The 21,418-nt window shown below is 38.7% G+C and overlaps 4 protein-coding genes across 7 annotated transcripts; 1 reads left to right on the top strand and 3 right to left on the bottom strand.

Annotated features, from left to right (window-relative positions):
• Nucleotides 1-214: 214 nt before the first annotated feature.
• On the bottom strand, nucleotides 215-2,527 carry LOC140764335 (pentatricopeptide repeat-containing protein At2g37310). The gene has a single exon (XM_073102858.1). The coding sequence runs from the start codon at nucleotides 2,387-2,389 to the stop codon at nucleotides 422-424; it is 1,968 nt and encodes a 655-aa protein (XP_072958959.1). The 5' UTR covers nucleotides 2,390-2,527; the 3' UTR covers nucleotides 215-421.
• A 234-nt stretch (nucleotides 2,528-2,761) lies between these two features.
• LOC140764338 (CDP-diacylglycerol--glycerol-3-phosphate 3-phosphatidyltransferase 2-like) lies at nucleotides 2,762-6,643 on the bottom strand. The gene is made up of 7 exons (XM_073102860.1): nucleotides 6,109-6,643; nucleotides 4,495-4,592; nucleotides 4,337-4,387; nucleotides 4,070-4,183; nucleotides 3,652-3,708; nucleotides 3,487-3,572; nucleotides 2,762-3,386 (listed from the first exon to the last, which is right to left on the bottom strand). The coding sequence occupies exons 1-7, from the start codon at nucleotides 6,578-6,580 to the stop codon at nucleotides 3,266-3,268; spliced, it is 999 nt and encodes a 332-aa protein (XP_072958961.1). The 5' UTR covers nucleotides 6,581-6,643; the 3' UTR covers nucleotides 2,762-3,265.
• Nucleotides 6,644-6,816: 173 nt separating this feature from the next.
• Nucleotides 6,817-16,185, top strand: LOC140764334 (uncharacterized). 4 transcript variants are annotated; one of them, XM_073102855.1, is made up of 18 exons: nucleotides 6,818-7,136; nucleotides 7,663-7,732; nucleotides 7,830-8,366; nucleotides 8,455-8,640; nucleotides 8,739-8,852; nucleotides 9,707-9,765; nucleotides 9,907-9,973; nucleotides 10,099-10,150; nucleotides 10,375-10,467; nucleotides 10,681-10,764; nucleotides 10,896-11,278; nucleotides 12,239-12,300; nucleotides 12,921-12,990; nucleotides 14,178-14,258; nucleotides 14,370-14,471; nucleotides 15,023-15,150; nucleotides 15,506-15,649; nucleotides 15,747-16,185. In XM_073102855.1, the coding sequence occupies exons 1-18, from the start codon at nucleotides 7,051-7,053 to the stop codon at nucleotides 15,928-15,930; spliced, it is 2,502 nt and encodes an 833-aa protein (XP_072958956.1). In that variant the 5' UTR covers nucleotides 6,818-7,050; the 3' UTR covers nucleotides 15,931-16,185. The 4 variants fall into 4 exon arrangements, 3 of the variants coding, with proteins under 3 accessions (XP_072958956.1, XP_072958958.1, XP_072958957.1); XM_073102857.1 differs by having other exon boundaries at nucleotides 15,537-15,649; nucleotides 15,747-15,886; XM_073102856.1 differs by having other exon boundaries at nucleotides 6,819-7,136; nucleotides 15,529-15,649.
• Nucleotides 16,186-17,156: 971 nt separating this feature from the next.
• On the bottom strand, nucleotides 17,157-20,662 carry LOC140764337 (probable serine/threonine-protein kinase PBL7). The gene is made up of 5 exons (XM_073102859.1): nucleotides 20,503-20,662; nucleotides 19,446-19,663; nucleotides 18,963-19,152; nucleotides 18,483-18,874; nucleotides 17,157-17,923 (listed from the first exon to the last, which is right to left on the bottom strand). Exons 1-5 carry the CDS (start codon nucleotides 20,573-20,575, stop codon nucleotides 17,600-17,602), a joined length of 1,197 nt encoding a protein of 398 aa, XP_072958960.1. The 5' UTR covers nucleotides 20,576-20,662; the 3' UTR covers nucleotides 17,157-17,599.
• Nucleotides 20,663-21,418: the final 756 nt, after the last annotated feature.

The raw sequence follows: 21,418 nt of genomic DNA, 5'->3' as shown, positions 1-21,418 counted from the left end.
GTACTCACAGCTTTGATAATCATCACCACCCACCGTGGATGATCCAAGGGCTGCCGCGGTTCTTGGCTTAGGAGATGATGGAGGTGGCGGCGGTGGAGTTAGTGCTGGATCACCAGGACGTGAGGCAGGATTGCATACAGTCTTGTTATGGTCTTCGTTAACAAAGTGGTCATTCTCTTTGGTGCAAAGGATTGCATGCACTAAGAGATCCTTCTACTAAATAGTTTATGAAACCACCTCTCATGAGACAATTTTTATAACAAATATTACTAATCTTTGTCACATGATACACCACATATTAATGATTTAATCATCAATCTAACATCTTCTAGCACGAGTCAATGAGCCTCATGTTGTATACATAGTATCTCAACGGCACCGATTTAATTAGAGTTTCACACTTTCCTAAAGGAAAAACATTTTAACTAGTTTCTTCATCCAATTCGCAGAGAGAAACATGACCCTCTTCTCTCATCAATCTAACTAGTCCTTCAAGAACCAAATACACTTCTTCAAACCTCTCATTACATGTATCTCTAGCCACAAACACATGCAGACCATTGCTCATCTCTATCCAACTACAGCCAGGAAGCTTCTCCAATCCAACCCCTGACATCCTATCCCTTACCCTTTTGGCTTCCTTCCATTTCCCAGCCTTGGTGTATAAATTAGCCATCACGATGTAGTTCCCTGTGCTCTCCGGCTCGATCTCGACTAATTGGTCAAAAGCAAACCTTCCAAGCTTTACATCACCAAATACTGCAGCTCCGTTGAGCAATGCGCCCCAGACCTTTGCATTTGGCTCAAATGGCATCTTGTTTACAAGTTCAAAAGCCTCCTTAAGCATCCCATTACGACTTAGTACACCAACCATGCAAGCATAATGTTCAATTCCAGGAGGAATGCCATATATTGGCAGCATTGTATCAAAAATGCGGTGAGCTTCCTCTACAGAGCCAGCATGAGCACAGCCATTGAGAACAGCAGTGAAGGTGACAGCGTCTGGCTTAGTCCCACTGTCGAGCATATTACTGAGTATACTCAGTGCAGCATTGGCGTCACCATGAGCTGCAAAAGCTGATATGATCGCAGTCCAGACAATGACGCTTCTACCTTTAGTTAGCCCAAAGACCTTTCGAGCCCCATCAAGGAAACCAGCTTTAGCATATGTGTCGATAATCGCGGTTGCTACATATATGTTCTGATCACATTCATTCCTGATGGCATAGCCATGGACCTGCTTCCCACCCAAGAGATTCGAAAAGAAGGAAAGGGAAGGAAGAATACTTGAAAGAGTCACTGAGTTAGGCCTTAAGCCAGAAGCAATCATTTCGCGAACTAATTTGATGACATCTGAATGGCGATTGTTCTGAAACAGACCGGCAATTACAGCATTCCATGTACTAAGACCTGTGTTTGGCATTTCCTGGAAGAGCTCCATCGCCCGCTTGACAAAGCCATAAGACATATAACCCGTTATCATTGCGCTGTAACTGACCCCATCCTTCTCAGCCATTCCGTCAAACATCTGCCGAGCATAATCCAAGCTCCCACACTTGGCATAGAACCCAACGATCGAATTCCACACTGTGATATCTATCTGTATCCCATTCTCAATGGCAAAACGATGAACATCCATTCCAAAAACAAGATCTTTAGTCTGCGAACAAGCTTGTAAAACACTCACCACCGTGACCCCATTGGGCTCCACTCCGTCTAACCTCAATTCCACCATTTTTCTGTACATCTCCAAACAAGCCTCATACTGCCCGCCCTGCGAGTACCCAGAAATCAGGGAGTTCCACGACACGATATCTCGCTGCGGCATCGCATCAAACACTTTCCTGGCACAGCCCAATTCATCGACGTGAGCGTATAGCGTGACCAAGCCATTTGCGACAAAGAGGTCAGAGTCGAATCCTCGAACGATGCAGAATGAATGGAGCTGCTCATGGGCTAAGCGGGAAGCGGAAAACGGAGGAGAGGACGCAAGCGACTTGAGAAGAGCCGATGCCGTGAATGCGTCGGGGAAGAGGGAACTGGAGGGGAAGGAGGAAGCGAATAGACGAAGAGCTCGCGACGGGTTTGGAGAGTGGAGGGCGTAGGCGATGAGAATGGCGTTCCATGCGAAGAGGTTCTTGTTGGGAATTTGGTCGAACACCTTGGAAGCATCCGGGAGAAAGCCATGGCGCGAGTAGAGCGAGATAAGCTTGGAGGCGAGGAAATTATCAGGGATGATAGAAAGTACGACGAGACGGCCGTGGAGTCGGCGGCCGATGTGGAGAAGGCCTTGGTCGGCACAGCGTTGGATGAGATGGCCGTAGACGCGAAAGTCAGGGACTGCGGTGGAGAAGGATTGGAGTTGGTTTAGCGGCGCGAATAACCTCATCCATATAAAAGCCCGATATAAGATGAGACTATTCGGGTTTAACCCAATTTATACACAAATATATGTCTGCCATGCAATGCAAGTCCTAGATAAGTGCTTTTATCGAGAGAACAATACAAACCATCCTCTCTGGTAAACAAACTCTTAAAACACTTTGGCAGAATTTTTGAATGCTAGTCTATAATGTACTGAATAATAGTGTAGGAATAAATGACAAATTGAAAGGGCATGAAGTTTAAACCCTGGTGCATCTCTTATCAAGGAGAAGAAAAGAAAGACAAAGAGAATATTTGGATTAAATAATATGCTAACAATGCTGTCAATAACTGAAAAGATGTAGTATCCTTGTTGTAATTTATATCAGTCTTAGAATGACAGGCAAGTATAAGCACTGCTTGCTGACCTTCTTGGTATAGATAACTACTGTGTTTCCGCAATACAACCACAAGATATTAGCTATAATATTTTAGCACTACAAAGATTCCACAAAGAATGACCAGAAGGAGCTGCAGTGGTACAACGTCGTGAAGAATCCCCTGCAAGTAATAGAGCTGCCAAATGTTTGGAGCTCCTCTTCCCTAGCTAAACTTCAATCTTACTTTGACAGAATATGGTAGACAAAATGATGGCTGATTGTTCCATGCCCAGCCTCGAAATCTACCATCGTTCAATCTGGCCCACCGATCAGATAACATACCTTGATTACCAAAAAGAAACAAAGAAAAAGAAAAAAAGAAAGATCTTAGTGAGTTTGTCGAAGAATTGCTAGTTCCCCCTCACTATAAGAGCCCACTGTTTGGTTCAAGACATATCAATCCCAGATGCTATTAAAAGTCCAAGGTGCTTGAGCTCGAGTCCGTCTTGAAATAAATTGAACTATTTCAAGAGAACCCTCCATATCTTCCTCATGTACACTATTAGTGACCATACGGCAAGACCAGCAGATATGTAAAGCAGAAATACACCGGAAGCAACTATGCCATCGGTCCCTGTTAGACTGCATTGCTCAAAAGAAAGAAGAGATCAGGTAAACTATCTTGCAAGTAATCGCACTAAAAGAGAAACATGATAGAAGGCTATCAGAAAAGAGTAACAACCTGGAGTCTCTAGCGGCAAGGAGGATAATCAATGAAGTCATTTGTGTTGCTGTCTTCCATTTCCCCAAATTGTTTACTGCCACAGCCTGCCATCACATTTTAAAGATCAGGCATCTAAACTTAGAAGTATTACCCATGTTGAGCAGTCCAAGAGAGAAAATTAACCTCAAGAACTTTACTATTCTGAGAAGCAGCCCACTCTCTGACAGCTGACATTGTTATCTATGGAACAAGAGAAGGTCATGTTAGGTCCACTGAAAGTTGCAGAGCACACAAATTGAGCTAATATGAGTCATGACAGAATGTGGTGGAACAAACAGTTGCCACAAAGGTAGCGATCATATTTATAAAGTTTGTTATTCCATAAAACATGACGATAAAGCTTTCATAATATAAATTATGTTGTTCCATCTGATCAACATTCATAAATTGCCATCATGTGGATATCTTTAGATGATAAAGCAATAAGTTGTTGACTAAATGTTTAATATCCACATCAAACCAAAACGAATATAGCAAATTTTGACACCAAGGCACCAATGAATTGGAGCACAAGAGCATGAAAAGGTGAATATGTCAGTACCTCTCTGCCAATAATCGCAATTGAAGGTACTGTCAGAATCCATGGTACTTGTGCAAATAAAGCTCCTTCCAATGGTCTGGTGCACAACAGTACTAGAGTGGCAGCTACCATAAGCTGCATTTGACAAACAGAAACATTAATGCGGGATCTTTGACACTGATAAAACATTATAGCAATCCTGTTTTTCTAATTTTTGTAGGATTTTATCTATCTAATATTTAACTGGCATATAATGAATAAAGAAAAACAACAGATGAAAGGGGAAACCTTATCAGCCACGGGATCCAAAAATGCACCAAAAGCTGTTCCTAATTGCATCTAGCATCAACAAATAGGATGCCAAACAATCAATAAATTGGAGAATAAAATATAATGAGTGACTAATGACATCAATATCCAGAACATAATAGATAGTTAGTGCAAACCTTTCTAGCAATATAGCCATCTAGCCAATCTGTGATTGCTGCAGCAAGAAAGATACTTGTTGTGGCAGTTGTTGCCCAACGGCCATTCATGTAAAATGCTAGTCAGAATATTAAGAAATTAGTCTCTTCACATGCACTTCAAAGAAAATCTCCAGACATGAAATACATCATTAATAGGTTAAGCTATGATGCATAAAGACTTAAATAGAACTTAAAAAAATTAATGTTCTTGAATTAACACCCAACCAAAACAAAGTTTAACAAGCTTGATAAGGTTCGATGCTTCAGATGCAACATGGAATCTAGAGGAAATAGTACACTAGAATTCCGGCATAAAATCATTCAAAAGCTGAGAATGATGGAAGGATCCAGACCAGCGAGGATTGGTGGACCGAAACTGATAATGATTGAATTACAATCATTTGCAGATCTACTATGAGGTATTTAGCTTATGAATAACTACCCTACAGTCAAATAATGAAGACAAAACTATTCTGGCTCATGTTCCTCACAGTAAATATTGATCTCATATTTTTTTTTTCTTATGACCCTTAAATTGGTATTAAAGATTTGCTTCAAGCAGCTAAACATAAATAGCATGACACCTCACACAAAGGCACTCTGTCTCAATTACATTGCAGTACAAGAACAACTATCAAGGAACCACTACCTATTTTAAATATGAAGCCAAACTAACTAAATTTGTCAAAAAGATAGTGCTTTCATCATGTTAATAGTGCCTCCTAAATGTGGAAGGATACTAAAGCACATTCTACTGACCCTAAAGCTTAGCCTTTACAATGAGGATCACTTAATATTCACAGTAGCTAGTCTTTATAGATTTCACAGTTGTAGGAAAAGTTGTGGCACACACAATTTGAACTTTCAAAAAATAAAAGACTGGATCATGGTGGTCAATTAAGTTAACTTTTGTCATTCTGAACTGTTGATCACGAAAATACCATTGTATAAGTCATTAACATTAATAATTTTGGAACAGCAAGATCCTGAGAAAGATCCAAAGAAACCGTGATTCTTAGTTTTATATACTTCATATGATGCTGATCATGTTTAACATATGTATCTTCAATCTAACCCTTTGTTTAACTAAGAAGAATTAAGGCCTTCATCCATGAGTAGCTCAATAACATGTATAGACAATTATGCATAGATTTTCTCTCGGTTAGATAGAAATTTTAAGAGAGAATAGAGGAGAAACGACGAGAAAGGGAGAGAAAAATGAATTAGCTTCTCACGATCACTTATTTTTCTCTTCAAACGTGAGGAGGAACAGAGAAACTATTTTCTATCCCCTTCTCTTCATTTCTCTCCTCTCGTATATCCAAAAGGAGGATAGCAAACTATTTCCTTTCATCTTCATCCAAAGATAGCCTTATATTCACTGCGACGAATCTCAAAATCTCCACTTTTACGTAACCATCGCCCAATGATAAATCCAGAAGCAAATACACATCACCACCACCGAACGTCAACAACCAACAAACGCCTCCAGATACGAAAAGAAAAGCCGTAGCAAAATCTCATCTTTAAATTTTCGTCTAAATTAAAAACCCAAAATTGTCGGAAATCGAGGGCATCAAAGTGGAAACCTACTGCTGACGAGAAGCGGAACCGCCGCAACCCTCCCGATCGTAAGAACTGTGGGAATCGTAAGCAACCGCATCGATCGCTGCCCCTTAAAGCCTCCATCGTTCTCCACTTCTCCTTTCCCGTTCTGGTATTCCGCTCCCGAACCCGAACCCGAACCCATCGCGGCCCCTCCGCCTAGATCGGGTGCCACCGCCGCCCGCTTCCTCGCCCCCAACGACCTCTCTCCGCCCCGAGATCCGGGCCTCATCCACGACAACCCCCTCTTCCCCAACCTGTTCGCGGAAACGGCGAATAAGCTATTCCGGGTAGCGCTGGATCTAGCTATAAGATGAGAATAAGAGGGAGAATAAGTGCTAGGGCGAAGGGTTATCGGGTGAGGGGAATTGCCATAAATAAAGGGAGGAGGAGGGTGGTGACGGGAAGGATGGATACTACTAACGGCTTTGAGGAGGGATGCGGGAATAGATGGGGGCATGGATGGATGTATGTGTGGATGTACGAGTGAAACCTTTTGGCCGGTGGAGGAGGGGAACGCACTCGACCTCTCCCATTTTATTTACTCCCTATTTTTGGTACCGAATAAGCAGGGCAGGCGGAAAAGTTTTCCACGTGGAAAAGGATCGTCTACAGCCACGGCTGTAGAAACTTTTTTTACATCCGGGTAGGGAATAAGCATTAAGCAGCAGGCAGGTAAAAGTCTACTGATGATTTATTACCAACTCTTTCGTCGAAGCCGTCCAGAGCCATGAACAAGCGTGTTGTGTTGGACTCACAGACGAGAAGAGGCTTTAGCTAAGGCTCTCATCAAGGTCAACTCTTTGATCATCTCTCGAAGCCTCGATCTTTCGCAAGCTATCAACTTTTTCTCCATGTGCTAATGCTTGCAAGAAGCAATAGCAAAGTGAAGGATAAGTTTTCTCCTTGTCGCCGTCGTCTCCTTCGCCGATGAAATCGGAGATGGTAAGGGGAAGGAACTCGAACGAGAAGAGTCTTCCCCTCGCCGCGTTCGAGTTCGAGTTCGAGCACAAGAGGTGAGCGCGAAATGAACCCGTCTCGCCACGTGTCCTCGCTGCCGCCTCCGTGATGCTCGCCGATTTTAAAATCTTTATCGAAGTCGATGTTTTCCTTGTCCTTATTTTAAGTATTCCTCTTTTCCGGTCTTCGTCGTTCGCAACTCGTAGTTCGTGCGACGTTGTTTGCAATCTCGGCCATTTAAAGGCGCCAGAGCAGTAGGATATATGTTGTACCTTCTTTGGCAATAGAGGTTAAATTCGGGATCTTTACGTGGACATTCGATTCTAGTCTAGGGTTTTAGTATGCGTTATTGAAGAGTTGGAGAGATGAATGATCTAATTAGAGCTTTGTTACGGTGATTTGATTGATTCTTTTTTTTGTCTATGGATGTTCCGTCTAGGTAAAAGTCGCCTTTTCTCTTATTTACTGTGCTTCTTTTATTTTGCATTCATCTCTCTAGTCGATGTTTAGGTAGGTAAAGGTTTATTTTTTTCGGATTTGCCATTCAGTTTTTGACGAATCGTCATGGTGAATCTTGAACAGGGATGCGTATGGATTTGCCGTGCGGCCTCAGCATTTGCAGAGATATCGGGAGTATGCGAACATTTACAAGGCAATGCAATTACTTCCTCTCCCGAAATTGTTCCATCTTTGTATCTTCTTGGGTAGTGTTCGGTTGCTTAAATTTGTTATAATTGTCACTGATTCAGGAAGAGGAGGAAGAGAGATCGGAACGGTGGAATGACTTCTTGGAGAGGCTGGCTGAGTTGGCCAAGGCACCTCTTGATGACTCATTAGTAGAAAAACCTAATGCAGAATCGAATAATGTGACAGCAGAAGACGAACATTGTGATCAGAGTGGGGAAATCATTGGCAAGTGTGATGATACAGAGAAAGCCTTTTCGGGTAATGGACATGTCCAAAATTGGAGAGAGATAAGACCATCCCTTTGTGCCATCGAGCAGATGATGAGCTCTCGTGTGAAGAAGAGAAGGAAATTGCACAATGAACAGGAAGGTAAGAAGGGTGAGAGCATTCTTGATTCAATCGAAGAGCCAGCAACTCTCTTGAGAGTGGGTCATGCAGATGACTCAGAGGAAGAGCTCACTGATGTGGCTGAAGAAGCCCCCTCAAGTGATGTTGGAAATTCTGATACTGCAGCAGAAAATGAAGACAGTTCTTTCCCTTGTAAAGAGGAGCTTGAGAGCCTGGTTCGCGGAGGGTTGCCAATGGCTCTGAGAGGAGAGGTGCAGTCAGTATTCTACTCTTCAAATTGCTTCTTATGTTGCTATGATATGGATGTCCTGTAATTATACATACTACATTGCAATGCAGCTTTGGCAAGCTTTTGTGGGTGTGAAGAAGCGAAGGGTGGTCGGATATTATGATAAATTGCTAGATACGGAATGTAAAACTGGCAATAACAAGGAACCAAATGGTTCACTACCAAATGATCAAATAAACTACACAACAAAGGATCATGGATGTGCACCTGAGAAATGGAAGGGACAAATTGAGAAGGTCATTTGACGAAGTGTTTTGTAGTGGAAATATTAAATTACCGTTTTCACTATAACCAAGTATTTTCATCAGCTTTTACTTGTATGGTGTCTCTACAGGATTTGCCTCGAACATTTCCAGGACATCCTGCATTAGATGAGGATGGAAGAAATGCTTTAAGGCGTTTGTTAACAGCATATGCACGGCACAATCCATCAGTTGGGTACTGCCAGGTACATGCCCTGAGCCCCTGAACTGCTATCGCTTGAGATTGTCTTGTATGTAATCAGTTCTCTTTTCTCGTACTTCTGTTGGGAAAAGTTGTGATACAGAATCATATACTTTAGTTACGATGAATTATTTCTTTTGATCATAAAGATTTTGAATGAAATGGTGCATTTTTAAATTATTTTCCTGAATATCAGCTAGTCAACAAAATATGTTGGCTAAAGAACACTGAAAAAAGTTGTTCAGGACAACAGTGTACTTTCTTGAATGAACCAACCCTGCATATTCAGTTACTGTCATTCAGGGCATCTCACTTATTAAGGATAGGGCCAAGAATGGAACACAATTACCAATTGTAGGTCATAGCATTTTTTCATCTATCTTAGGAGAGGCAATGATCTTCTCTTCTGAGTCACTTAAAGGATTATAATTTCTAAGATCTTCAGAAAGCTCCTTGTCTTTAATATAAACACAAATGCTAGTTAGTAATTGGCCAATCCTTCAGGGATCCAATTGAAATTCTTTGTCTTAATTACATTGAAAACTATGCAATATATTGTGCAACACCATATGTCTTGTATAATTTTTGGTATGATTTACTCCTGGGACAAATGCTAGCAAATTTTGTGATTTCCAACAACTCAAAATATGGTGCTAATCTGAAAACAGTTGTGTTCTCCTGTATGTTATGAGTGCTTGTCTAGCTGAGCTACTGAAGATCCATGTTTCTTGTTCAGCACAGTTTGTCCAGTTAATTTTTTTCCTCCTAGAACTAAATTTTTTTCTTGTTCAGCATTTGAGTAGCTGTTACATTTTCAGATACATTAGAGAAGTTATATCTTGAATTTTTTACATGCAGGCCATGAACTTCTTTGCAGGGTTATTATTATTGCTTATGCCTGAGGAAAATGCATTCTGGTAGGTTTTACATCATAAATTCTGTCACCCTATGGATGACGTTTTGCTGGAAATCATTTTTCTACTTGTAGTCACAAGATGCATCAGTTATTGTCATCACAGCTAGCTTCATATATTCTACTTTAAATCAATATATGTCAGGGCTTTACTGGGAATTATTGATGATTACTTTGATGGTTATTATTCTGAGGAAATGATTGAATCTCAGGTGATCGTTACATTTGTTGGCATAATTTAGTAATTTTGTCTTTTTGCTTGAAATTTTCTCCAAGTAAATAATATAAGATGATGTTGCATACATATGAACTCTATATCCATCCTATGTCATCTCAGGTGGACCAGCTCATTTTTGAGGAAATAGTGCGTGAAAGATTTCCAAAATTGGGTCTGTATCATATTCTACCAATACTTATATCATCATTTGCTTATACATATTCACCACCATTAATCCTTATAGACAAATGTGTTAACTGCATCCATCAAGCCATGCCAAAGTTATTTGGAACCAGATTTAAATCCCTTTATGACTTGTATAAAGCATCCAACTTTTTTTTAACTTACTCATAGATGAGAAAAACTATTAACAATCTGAATTTGTATCTTTTGCAGTCAACCATCTAGATTACCTGGGAGTGCAGGTGGCATGGGTCACTGGGCCTTGGTTCCTTTCCATTTTTGTGAATATGCTTCCATGGGAAAGTGGTCAGGTTTTATTATTTATATGTGTTACTTCCTTTAAGTCACTGATAGCATATCATGGAGTGATACCTCATACTCATTCTTTTAAATTATTACTTCCTTTCTTACTTCTGCATAAGTTTTAGATTTGCAGTTCAATAACCATGTTCACCATTTCTTGTTTATGAATTTATGTCCAAATCTGGCTTTTGAAAAGTCTCACTTATCGTATTTCAGTTCTTCGTGTCTGGGACGTCCTTCTATTTGATGGAAATCGTGTTATGTTATTCCAAACAGCACTTGCTTTGATGGAGTTATATGGTACGTGTGTTTTGCTTTTCTTTCATCTTGTTTACCAACTTTAGAATATATAAATATACTTTCTTTAATTCATGTGCTTTGTCGAGAGTTGATGAATAATCATTATTGCTTGCTAACATGTTAATTTATAGGTCCTGCTCTGGTCACCACAAAAGATGCTGGAGATGCAATTACATTACTGCAGTCACTTGCTGGTTCCACTTTTGACAGCAGCCAGCTTGTCTTGACAGCTTGCATGGGTTATCAGGCTATAAATGAGATGCGATTGCAAGACTTGAGGAAAAAACATATGCCAGAAGTCCTTGCTGCCATGGAGGAAAGATCCAGAGGACTGCATGCTTTGAAGGATTCGAAGGGTCTAGCATCTAAGCTGTACAGTTTTAAACATGACCCAGGATCACTACTCCCACAAAGCAACTCTACAGAATTCAAGTCTGTGTCTGCAAATTTTGAAGGATATTTTAATTCAACAGATGAAATGGTGTTGGATGTGGTCCCTGATCTCAAAGAACAGGTATTCTGTTGTTTGACTTTTTATGGTGGTACTTCTTTTTTCTTTGGTTTTCCGCTCTTTTGCCTCTATTGACGCTATCTGGCATGGTGCCCACTTAGCTCCTCACACATAGGATGTGATACAATATAGGTAAGCTTGTCTTGAACTGGCCTGCAATCCTGATGAATGGTGCTAAATTAGCGTATTGCCTTTCTCCTCTAGTGTCTGGTGGATTTTGTCTCAGTTATGTGTTTCTAAACAGCTTCCTGAGATAATGAACCATGGAAGCTATTACCCCAGATAACAGTCAAGCGGTCAAGCTGCTACTTAATTAGGATTTGACATGTGCTTGAGAGGTTTTTTATTTTCCTTTTCCCAAATAATAGGCACTTTCTCCTATAAACTATTATAAACTTTTGTATGACTTCAATAAATATTGATCATCTTAAATCTTAATAACTCATAATATAATGCTTGTCTCAGTGTTGATGTTATATATATGTTGATTATCAAGTCGATAGGATTTTTAGATGATGATGATAAGGAGACCTCAACAGATAGCATTACTAGTTTTTAGAAGAGGTCCTTAAAGATGTTGCTCAAATGATCCAAGAAAAAGGTGAGGTACTTACATCTTCAAGAAAATAAAGATCACTTGACCATATTAGTTGTTTTGTTCCTTTTTTCTAAATAATGGATAACGTAAAGTTGATTATCCTTAAGATTCAGAAATTCACTGCGTTGCTGCTTAAAACTGTTAAAACGAATCATGCTGATAATATCATAATGCCATGCTCATTAATGTTCAAATATGATATTGGCCTTGTCTTGCATTACATCAGCATGCTATCCTCTAATTAAACACCAGTGCATCTGTTTTTATCCAACTCAATCAGATACGCCTAATGGTTTGAGATGATCCCTTTATTGTAGAATGCTTTTCTCTGTTGTTGAATTTTGATGGAAGAAACTCCAATTTAGGTGATGTGGCTGAAGGTTGAATTAAGCAGATTGCTGCAGGAGAAAAGATCTGCTGTACTGAGGTTAGTTTCTTTATCCCATTCAGGTTGACCTTTTGAGACTAGTGAAGAGTATTACCTAGAAAGTGCATTCCTTAAATCTTTGTTCTTACTTTCACTTTTAATGATTTGAATTCAATATTGCATCCAGGTCCCTTCAGTCTTAGTCTCATTTCAGTTTACTTGGTTCTCATGAATCTATTAATATTGCTTAACTGCATATTAGAACAACCTTCTATTGAGCTCTGAAATTAAATTATGATTGATGGATGAGAAGGATTTACAATTCATTTAATGGGCAAATATGTCAACGAATTTGCCTAAAGTGCATTGCAATACTGGTGAGGTAGTTATCACTGGGAAATCCCCTCTTTACTTTTTAATACTTTTACTTCTGATTGATACACTAAAATCATCAGAGTTTCTCTCACATTACTTGCTTTGCCTTGCTGTTATACCTAGAATATGTGAAAGAACATACACATGTTATACTAGCTTTGCTTTGCTGCCTAACAACTCCATATTCTACTTTTGCATTTGGTCCAAGGGAAAATTTTCAATGATATAAATATTCATTTATGGCCTAAGTTGAAGTCATCTTGAACTTCATCAAAATCTAAATTCTCTCTGTTCAATTTTCTCAGAGCTGAGGAACTAGAAACAGCATTGATGGAGATGGCCAAGCAGGATAATAGACATCTTTTGAGTGCTAAGGTATATTAAGGATTCTTTACGGAGGATCTTTTGTTAAGAAACCATCTACTTTTTGTTGCTAAGTTGCATCTAGTATTTTGTTTTAAGACGTCGTTCTGTAAGTGTACATATCTCGTCACATGAAGTGGATTAATTTCAGCTTGTTCTTAAAAGGCTGGGACAATGCTGATGTAGGTTCATATTTGTATTGCAACTTAGATCTATCCATGTATGGGTGCTATCCCATTGCTCCTCATATTATGTCTCTGCGGTGGAGCTGCTCTTGTGCCATAATGTTGTGCCTAGAGGTTTCCTAGTTGATTATTTCTTCTGCTCATACACCTATGTGTGTGCTTATGGCTAGTTGTTTTCAGGCCAATTTGGTTATGAATCTGTATGTGCAGATCTTGTTTGCTTATGAGCAATGGCAAAAGATGCCTTAACTGTTCCTTTTAGTTACTTAGGTAATTTGGTTTTTTATGAGTTAGTATATATGAGACATTTCTTCCTCATTCTGCAATGTTGGAATTTGAGGACTTTTCTCAAGTAACACTGAATTCATCAAGTGCCAAATGATTTATTGGAACTGTATATAGTTCCTAAAAGTAAACTTTTTCCTTGCTCACCAGATGATCTTCCCATCTATGGAAGTTATGCAAGAAACCAAAAGGACTACCTTTTAGGGATTTTTTTTTTTCTTTCTTTTTTGGCCCCATCACTAGGTCAAGATTTAGGGTGAATGGTAAGATGATTCTGGGAGATTGTTCAAATAGAAGACGGGTAGTCAAGCATGCAACTTGGAAGTTTGTAGCATTCCTTGATTGACCTCATTAGTTAGAAGTATTTACTCCAAACAAACTTGCTTAAGCTAAATTATATTAAAAGAATTGTATCATTTCTGCTTAGCAAAGGAATTAGGTTCTACTGTTTAAATGTTTTGAAAAATGGAACTGCAGATTGCATCAAGCTATGCCAATATTGGGCAAGTTATGGCTTGTGAGCTTAAAATTAGCTCTTCTACATACTTTTTACTTTTTAAGTTTAAAGAATATTGTAAATGCTTTTTCGTCTATACTAAGTAATGACTGAATGAAGAGGTATGTACTCTTAACATGCGAATAACATGAATAAATTTATTTCCTTTTCCTTTCACTTTTTCCTTCTGGAATGTCTTGCTATTCATACTCCAAAAAGTGTCTATTTGGCAGGTTGAGCAGTTAGAGCAAGAGGTGTCTGAACTCCGGAAGGCTCTTGCAGATAAGCAAGAGCAAGAGCATGCTATGCTTCAGGTGACATTTAATTGATATTTATCTGATTTTCTGTTTTGCTTATTGTTTGTCCTTATGTGCTGTACTGCTGTATTAATACCAAAAATCGATTCACTGTGATGACTACTTTAGATCTTGATGAGGGTGGAACAGGAGCAAAAAGCCACAGAAGATGCTCGCATTTTTGCTGAGCAAGAAGCTGTTGCTCAAAAATATGCAGCTCACGTGCTCCAGGTTGTTTTTTGTACTGTGGATGCTGGATATTTCTTACTGGATGTTCATGTTTTCTAAAAATGTTTTCATGCTCCATACCAGGTTTTAATTAAAACTGTTCCCTCAAAGTTCTTGGTAATAGCACATTGCTAGTAATAAAATCATATGCTTTGTTTATGATAAATCCTAGCAGCATACAAGATGTATCTGCTGTGGACACACAACTGCTATTTGAGCTGCTTATGATGTTATCAGTTCAGAATTCTGCTCCTCCTCCCATCTTCCAACTGCACGCCCTTAGTCTTAAATTTGCAACAAGAGGCATGATTTGATTCTCGTTTCGTTTGATGATTGAAAAACAACCCAATTGTTTTTTGTAGTTTAAAATGCTCTGTTCACCACTTAGTATTGCCACTGCCTCTAACACCTTGCAAGCTATTTAACGGCTGCTTAATTTTCACTTCTTTCTGCTTTTAGATGCACCAGTCTGTAGTAAATGATCGTACATAATTTTTTTTTTTTCAATTGGACATTCATTGCACATATTACTCATTCTTACCAGATATATGCAGGAAAAATATGAAGAAGTAATGGCTGCTCTTGTGCAAATGGATAAAAGGGCTGTGATGGCAGAAACGATGCTGGAGGCAACACTGCAGTACCAGTCTGGCCAGGTTAAAGCCCAACAAAGTTCTCCCAGGTATGTTGTCACTTTGCCATGTGATACTCCGTTCTTTCTTTTTTTTCTCCATTGTTAGAGGAACAATAAACTATCTTCAGCATTTTCATGAAAATGATCTTTTCTAATGTTTCATTATATTGCTGGTCTTTCCTACTGCTTTTTTTTTCCTTTTCTTTTTTTTTCTTAGGTGAGTACACTTTGCCATATTTTATATGTTTGATCTATTGCACACTTTTTATCCTTCCACTGGGAATTCCCTCACAATTCAATAACTATGGGAGGCCTTGGAATATTCTTGCTAGCTGTGCAGTTTGGTCTGTTAAAATCGCTGTGGTGTATGCACCTTCTGAAAATTCATATATTCATATGACAGCTTGAATTGCAATATATTTGTAGAACTCCAGATATGGTCCATTTATTTGTGCGGAACAATCAAGAGCCATCTCATGTCACACCTGCCAGGAGATCGGGCTTGCTCTCCAGACCATTTGGATTTGGTTGGCTTGATAAGAGCAAGGTATGTTTTTTTTTTCCTACAATGCTGCTATTTTAATTTCAGAACAAGATTGCAGTAAATTTTGGTTTAAAGTAATTGAATGGACAAGTGATTTCAGGGTAAATCAAACGCCGCAGAGCAGAGGGCTGAAGGCAAAACCTCTACCAGCACAGTGCAAAACCTTGGAGTACCAGACAAAGGTCTTGAAGGCCATGAAGAATCAGACAAGTAGAACGCTGGATGAGGTTGATTGTTACAGTCAACTGCATGCGCAATCCGAAATTGGCATACACTGTGCATAATAATATCCAATTAGCTTTGCACATAATATTTTCAACTTTTTTTGTTGTAACTTTCTTTATAAATCATCAAATTCACAAGCTCAATTCTTCTGCTACTTTGTAAGGTAGTCAATTAATGTAATAGGAACTGAGAAAAGAATTGCTGTGTATATCATTTTACTTATTCTTTTATAACAGTATTGTCAATGAAGTACAAGTTTTATTGAGTGAAACAATTGAGAGATAAAGGAATGAATCAAGATGTTTATCTTCTTATAAACGCCACATCTGCTTCTTTGTATTCTTCTCTGTATCTTTAGCTGTTAGATTGAGGATAGTGATAGGAAAGAGACTACTAGATGACGAAGTTTGGAAATGGAGAAAATTTATACACTATATATGTTGTATCTTATCTGGATCACCTACAGCCACTAGAATGTAATCATACTAGAAAATGTTAGACTAAAGAATCCAAATATGAGACGACGGTAACAAGAACCATTGGCTTTGCATGGAGGTGTGATGGTTCCTTCTTGGCTATAGAAAAGAATCCAAGAGGGGGTCTGGTTAAATTATCAGGCAATTCGATTATTGTACATTATTAAATTAGCCTTGAGAGGTATAATATTAGAAACCCAGTGTTGTCGGAATTCAAACCTAGTTACATTTATTCAACATAACCCTCTTTAATCATTTTGAGAAGCAAACTATTTGAATCAATAGTGGAAACTTCTGCTACCTAGCTGAATCACAAAATCCACAATGCTAATCAATAAATATCCTCTTATCTCTACCCCATGCCCATGCCACTGTAGTCTGGGGTTGATAAAGTTTATATATTATTTAAACCAGTCGTCATTTATTTCTTGAGGATCTTAGGCTAACCTATTTATTTGACCTTTAATTAGTCTACGAGCTCTTGCCCAATAAAAAAAAACTTTTGTTGTTTTGATTAAAAAAAACAAAATATAACACAAAATAGAAATAACTTTATATGGGTTGTCTTCTCTCCAGTTACAAATTAGTAATTGGTAGGTACTCTTCATTTTTGTTGGTCTGCTGATGGGATTATTCTTAGGTACAGATAGCATTAATTACTATTATTGGACAACCATAAGAAAATGATTTGATGAGAGATTCCAAGTGTCGTGACCGACACTCGTTAGCCGTATAAGCCAATTAAGTCTAGGATTCTGGATGATTCAAACATGAGAGATTTATAGATGTAGTCACACAATTCGATCTTACTAAATTATAGAGAGGGTGTCTAATCAAAAATAATGACATGTCTTATGGCCATTATAGTATACGATAGATATCACAAGGATACAGGGGCCCTATAACAACACATCACTTGTATCTATAACAAAGAGTAGAGAAAAAAAAAATCGATAAATACTCTCTTACATAATAACTTTAAATACAGGGGCCCTAAGATGACATTTACAAAGAAAAAAAGAAAACCATTGATGTGGATATCCTATGAATTTGTCGCCCAGGATGCAGCCATCTTGAAATGAGGCAGAATTCAGTCACCAGAAGCCAGATTTTGACAACCATAAGAGGGGAAGAAGCCAGCTCTGAAATCTCTCTAGCTTACTATGCTGAAGCACATCATGAATTCTTCCACAAATTTGGTATTAATCCATGATATATAATCTTTCAATTCTTCCAAGGCTATCCAATGAAATTATTTTAATCCCCTCAACTGGTCTGTTTGAGACTCACTTCCTCGTTTCTTTTCAATGTCCCTCCTTGTTCTAGGAGGAGTACCTGGAGCCATCAGGCGAGAAGTGTGCTGACTTGATTGGGTTTCTGGGTTGTAGGTCTGCAACGCAAGGTATGTAAGCGCAGTGACCACATCAGCTATCAAGGGTCTCATGGTAGGTTGCTCCTGAACACACATCGCTGCAACGGCGAGTGCCTGATACAAGCCCCTTGTTGGATACTGGCCTTGAAGCATCGGATCGGCCATCTGCGGGAACTTCCTCCTATCTTTGAACAGCGGTCGTGACTGTAATTAAATGATAGCAAATTCGTAAGGATCATAAGCACAAGCACATCATTAGTTTTACATGAGGCAGGAATACAAAAGATAAAGACTCTTCCTTTCCGGAAAGAACAATGAACGACCAAGACAAAATCTAATAAGTTCAGGATGCATTACACAACCAGCCCAAGTCACACTAGTATACTTAGTGCCAGCAAGTATTAAATTTAATACTCAGAATGCAAGTAACGTGGTGTGAGAGGAATTTCATCCTCAGTGGTGACACAGAAAAGGCCATTGAGAGGTTTGCAACAATGCACAGTGAATAAAACAGGAAAATGCGAATAGTAAAAGGAACTGAAAATGACCTCTCAAACTGTCTCCCTTCATGACTGAATCAAGATTCATACGCATATTCTCTGCTATGGAACTTTAGAGCTAGAAGTATGAGATCAGATGATTTTCCAAAACACAAAATGACTATTTAATTGAGAAGATATAATTCTTTGCATAAAAGCATGCTTAACAGTTAGAATGACTAAAAAGGACAAGAGTTGGGTAAAACAGAAGAAAGAGCTCTTACCCATGCAACAAGGTTATGTTCCCCTGCAGCTCTGGAATTGTCAATAGCCTTTCGTCCAGTAATAATTTCCAGAAGAACAACCCCAAAGCTATAAACATCAGATTTTAGAGTCAACTGTCCAGTCATAGCATACTCAGGCGCACAATATCCATATGTACCCATAACCCTGGTGGAAACATGGGTTTTGTCACCAACAGGACCAAGCTTTGCCAAGCCAAAATCAGATAATTTGGGATGATACCCCTCCCCAAGCAAAATGTTGGAGCATTTTAGATCCCGGTATATAACAGGAGGACTGGCTTTGTCATGCAAATACTCTAATCCTTTGGCTGCACCAGCAGCTATTTTCATTCTTGTATTCCAGTCAAGCCGCTTCTTATCAGGAGAAGGGTCTGATGCAATAAATGTAGTTATTTAGGTAAAAAGGCGACTAAAGTTAACCACAATGTGACAAGTATTAAGTAATATGAAGAAGCATACCATGAAGATGATCTTCCAAAGATCCTAATGGCATGTACTCATAGACCAGAAGTCTTTGATCTCCATCAGCACAATATCCAATAAGGTTAACAAGATTAGGGTGGTGGAGCAAACTCAACATCAGAACTTCAACAAGGAACTCCCTGTTTCCTTGAAGTCCATTTCGATCAAGCTGCTTTATAGCCACGACCTGTTCCCCAGGGCAATGAGATTTTTAGGCACTATAGGTATCCGAAATTCATGTATGTTCTGCCAAACTGTCTTTGTTAAGGGTAGTAAAATGTCAAAACTGATTCTGCTAATATATTTAGTCAATAGACGAACAAGGAAATTGCATCAAGATCTTGCAAGATATAAAAAGAAATATCTGTAGTTCGAATTACCAGATATTGGAGCTTATGCAAGTTTTGCAACTATAGCTAGTCTACTGGACTATAAGACTCCATAACAAAAAAAAAGAGAAGAACAAGTATACAAGCTTACCTGGTTTGTACTCTCCAACCTGCCCTTATAAACTCGACCAAAACCTCCCTCTCCTAGAAGGCAATCAGTTCTAAAGTTCCCGGTTGATGCAGCCAGTTCACGGAAACTGAATGTCTGAGCAGCGATCTTCTCTGACCCATTGTTTGAAATCTCCTTCTTTGCCTCCGTTGAGTTCTGCTTCTTTAAATCTACTGACGAATTTGATTTTGACTTCTCTACTGGGGAAAAGAAAAAAAAAAAAAAAAGAGGATAGCATTAGCAAAACAAAACAAAAAAGCAAAAACTCAGGAAAATGGAGAAAATCCAATATAGTCACACAAATTAAAGAAAGGGTACAGTTTCACAATAAGATAGGAAAAAGAAAATTCAGCATCTATTAATCAATAATTGTACTAACCCTCTGATACGCGAGTCACTATTGATACCTAGGAAGTAACATAAGAACTCAAACATTTCAGTGCTTAGCAGCTCAATTCAGATTCAAATTTTTGAGAAAGCAATTATTTTGAAGCTTTTGAGAACCAATAAGACGACATCTCACATGCTCTGAAAATAAATGGATATATCCAACAAATTTGTTTAGAATGAAATCAATCAACTTACTACAACCAACAGAAAAATATTCCTTTTTTCTCCTCTTATTTTCTCTTTTCTTAATGAAAGAGGTCACCACAGGATCAAAGATACACAACCTTGTCACCTCCATCAGAAAATAATGTCTGCCAAAGTAGGCATTAGCTGCATATGAACAATCAAAACAATCCAATGCCACAACCAATGGAGGATAAGAGGACAATCATAGACAAACCCAAAATCTAATCTATTCTTTTTTTTAATGAAAAAGAACACCCATAATTTCAGCTCGATAGTTGACCAGCCCAACCAAATACCAAACACCAAGAAGACAAAAATGGAAGACGAAAATCCGCACCACATCAACTCAATCAATTCTTTCGATTTAAAACAGCACTCAAAAATGAAACAAAATCTAGGCAAAAAAAAAAAAAAGAACCACTCGAACAGCAGACAAAAAAACCAAAAACAAAAACCGGACTACCTGAAGGAGGTGGGATCCGATCCTTCACCTCGCGCTTCGTGCTCGGTTCTCCCGCGCAGAGAAAGCAACCCATATCTACTACCCCCAATCCCCCCGAACTCCTCTCCCGAGCTCTTCTGCAAGAGACTGACTCAGGAAATAAAGAGGAAACTCTCTCTCTCTCTCTCTCTCTCTACTCTCTACTCTCTACCTATAGAGGAGAAAAAACGAAAACATTTTTCTTTTCTTTTTTTAACTCCATCATCAGACGTTGCTTGCCGTTACAAGTCATCCGCTAGATGTTCTGCAGTAGATCAGCGCCGTCCATTTGGTGAAGGTATTGCGTGTCTAGAAATTCTCAAGACGCGTAATTTGTATTTCATTTTGTTTTTATTTCCCACGCACTGGCATCTGCCATCTAGAGCCGGAAATTCATTTCTTTGATAGAATTACATTATTAAATAAAATAAATAATTAATTAATTAAACAAGGCTTATACTCATTAATGATATTCAAAATACCTTTGCCCATTGTGTTATGGATAATTTAAAATTAAAAAAAAATAATCCAGGAACATGTTTTGGAAAAGGTACTAAGAGAATATTCGGACCAAAAATGCAAGGGTTTTCTTTTAAAAGGTTTTTCCTTTTTTGCAAATTTCCTTATTTTTCAAAACCATGTTGGTTTAAAGTAAAAGGAATGCTAAGCTGGTTGGGCTCTGGCTGGGCTTATGCGGCCCAGATAAGATGGGTGGCCGAATTTATCCAGATTGGAATTGAGATTTGATTCGAAGGAAGTTATAGCTTGTTATTTATCAGAATCAACTAGGATCGATCCTGCATTGAACTATAGATCGTAATGGGGCCATAAATTTAGGGTGGTTAAATGAAGTCCAGGTCTTTGTTTACGAATGAACGACGTGAAAAAAGACTCAGAT

The sequence above is a fragment of the Typha angustifolia genome, chromosome 8 (genome assembly GCF_048772165.1).
Source record: "Typha angustifolia cultivar Huaian chromosome 8, ASM4877216v1, whole genome shotgun sequence".
Taxonomy (NCBI): domain Eukaryota; kingdom Viridiplantae; phylum Streptophyta; class Magnoliopsida; order Poales; family Typhaceae; genus Typha; species Typha angustifolia.
This window is presented reverse-complemented; position numbering and strand designations above follow the sequence as displayed.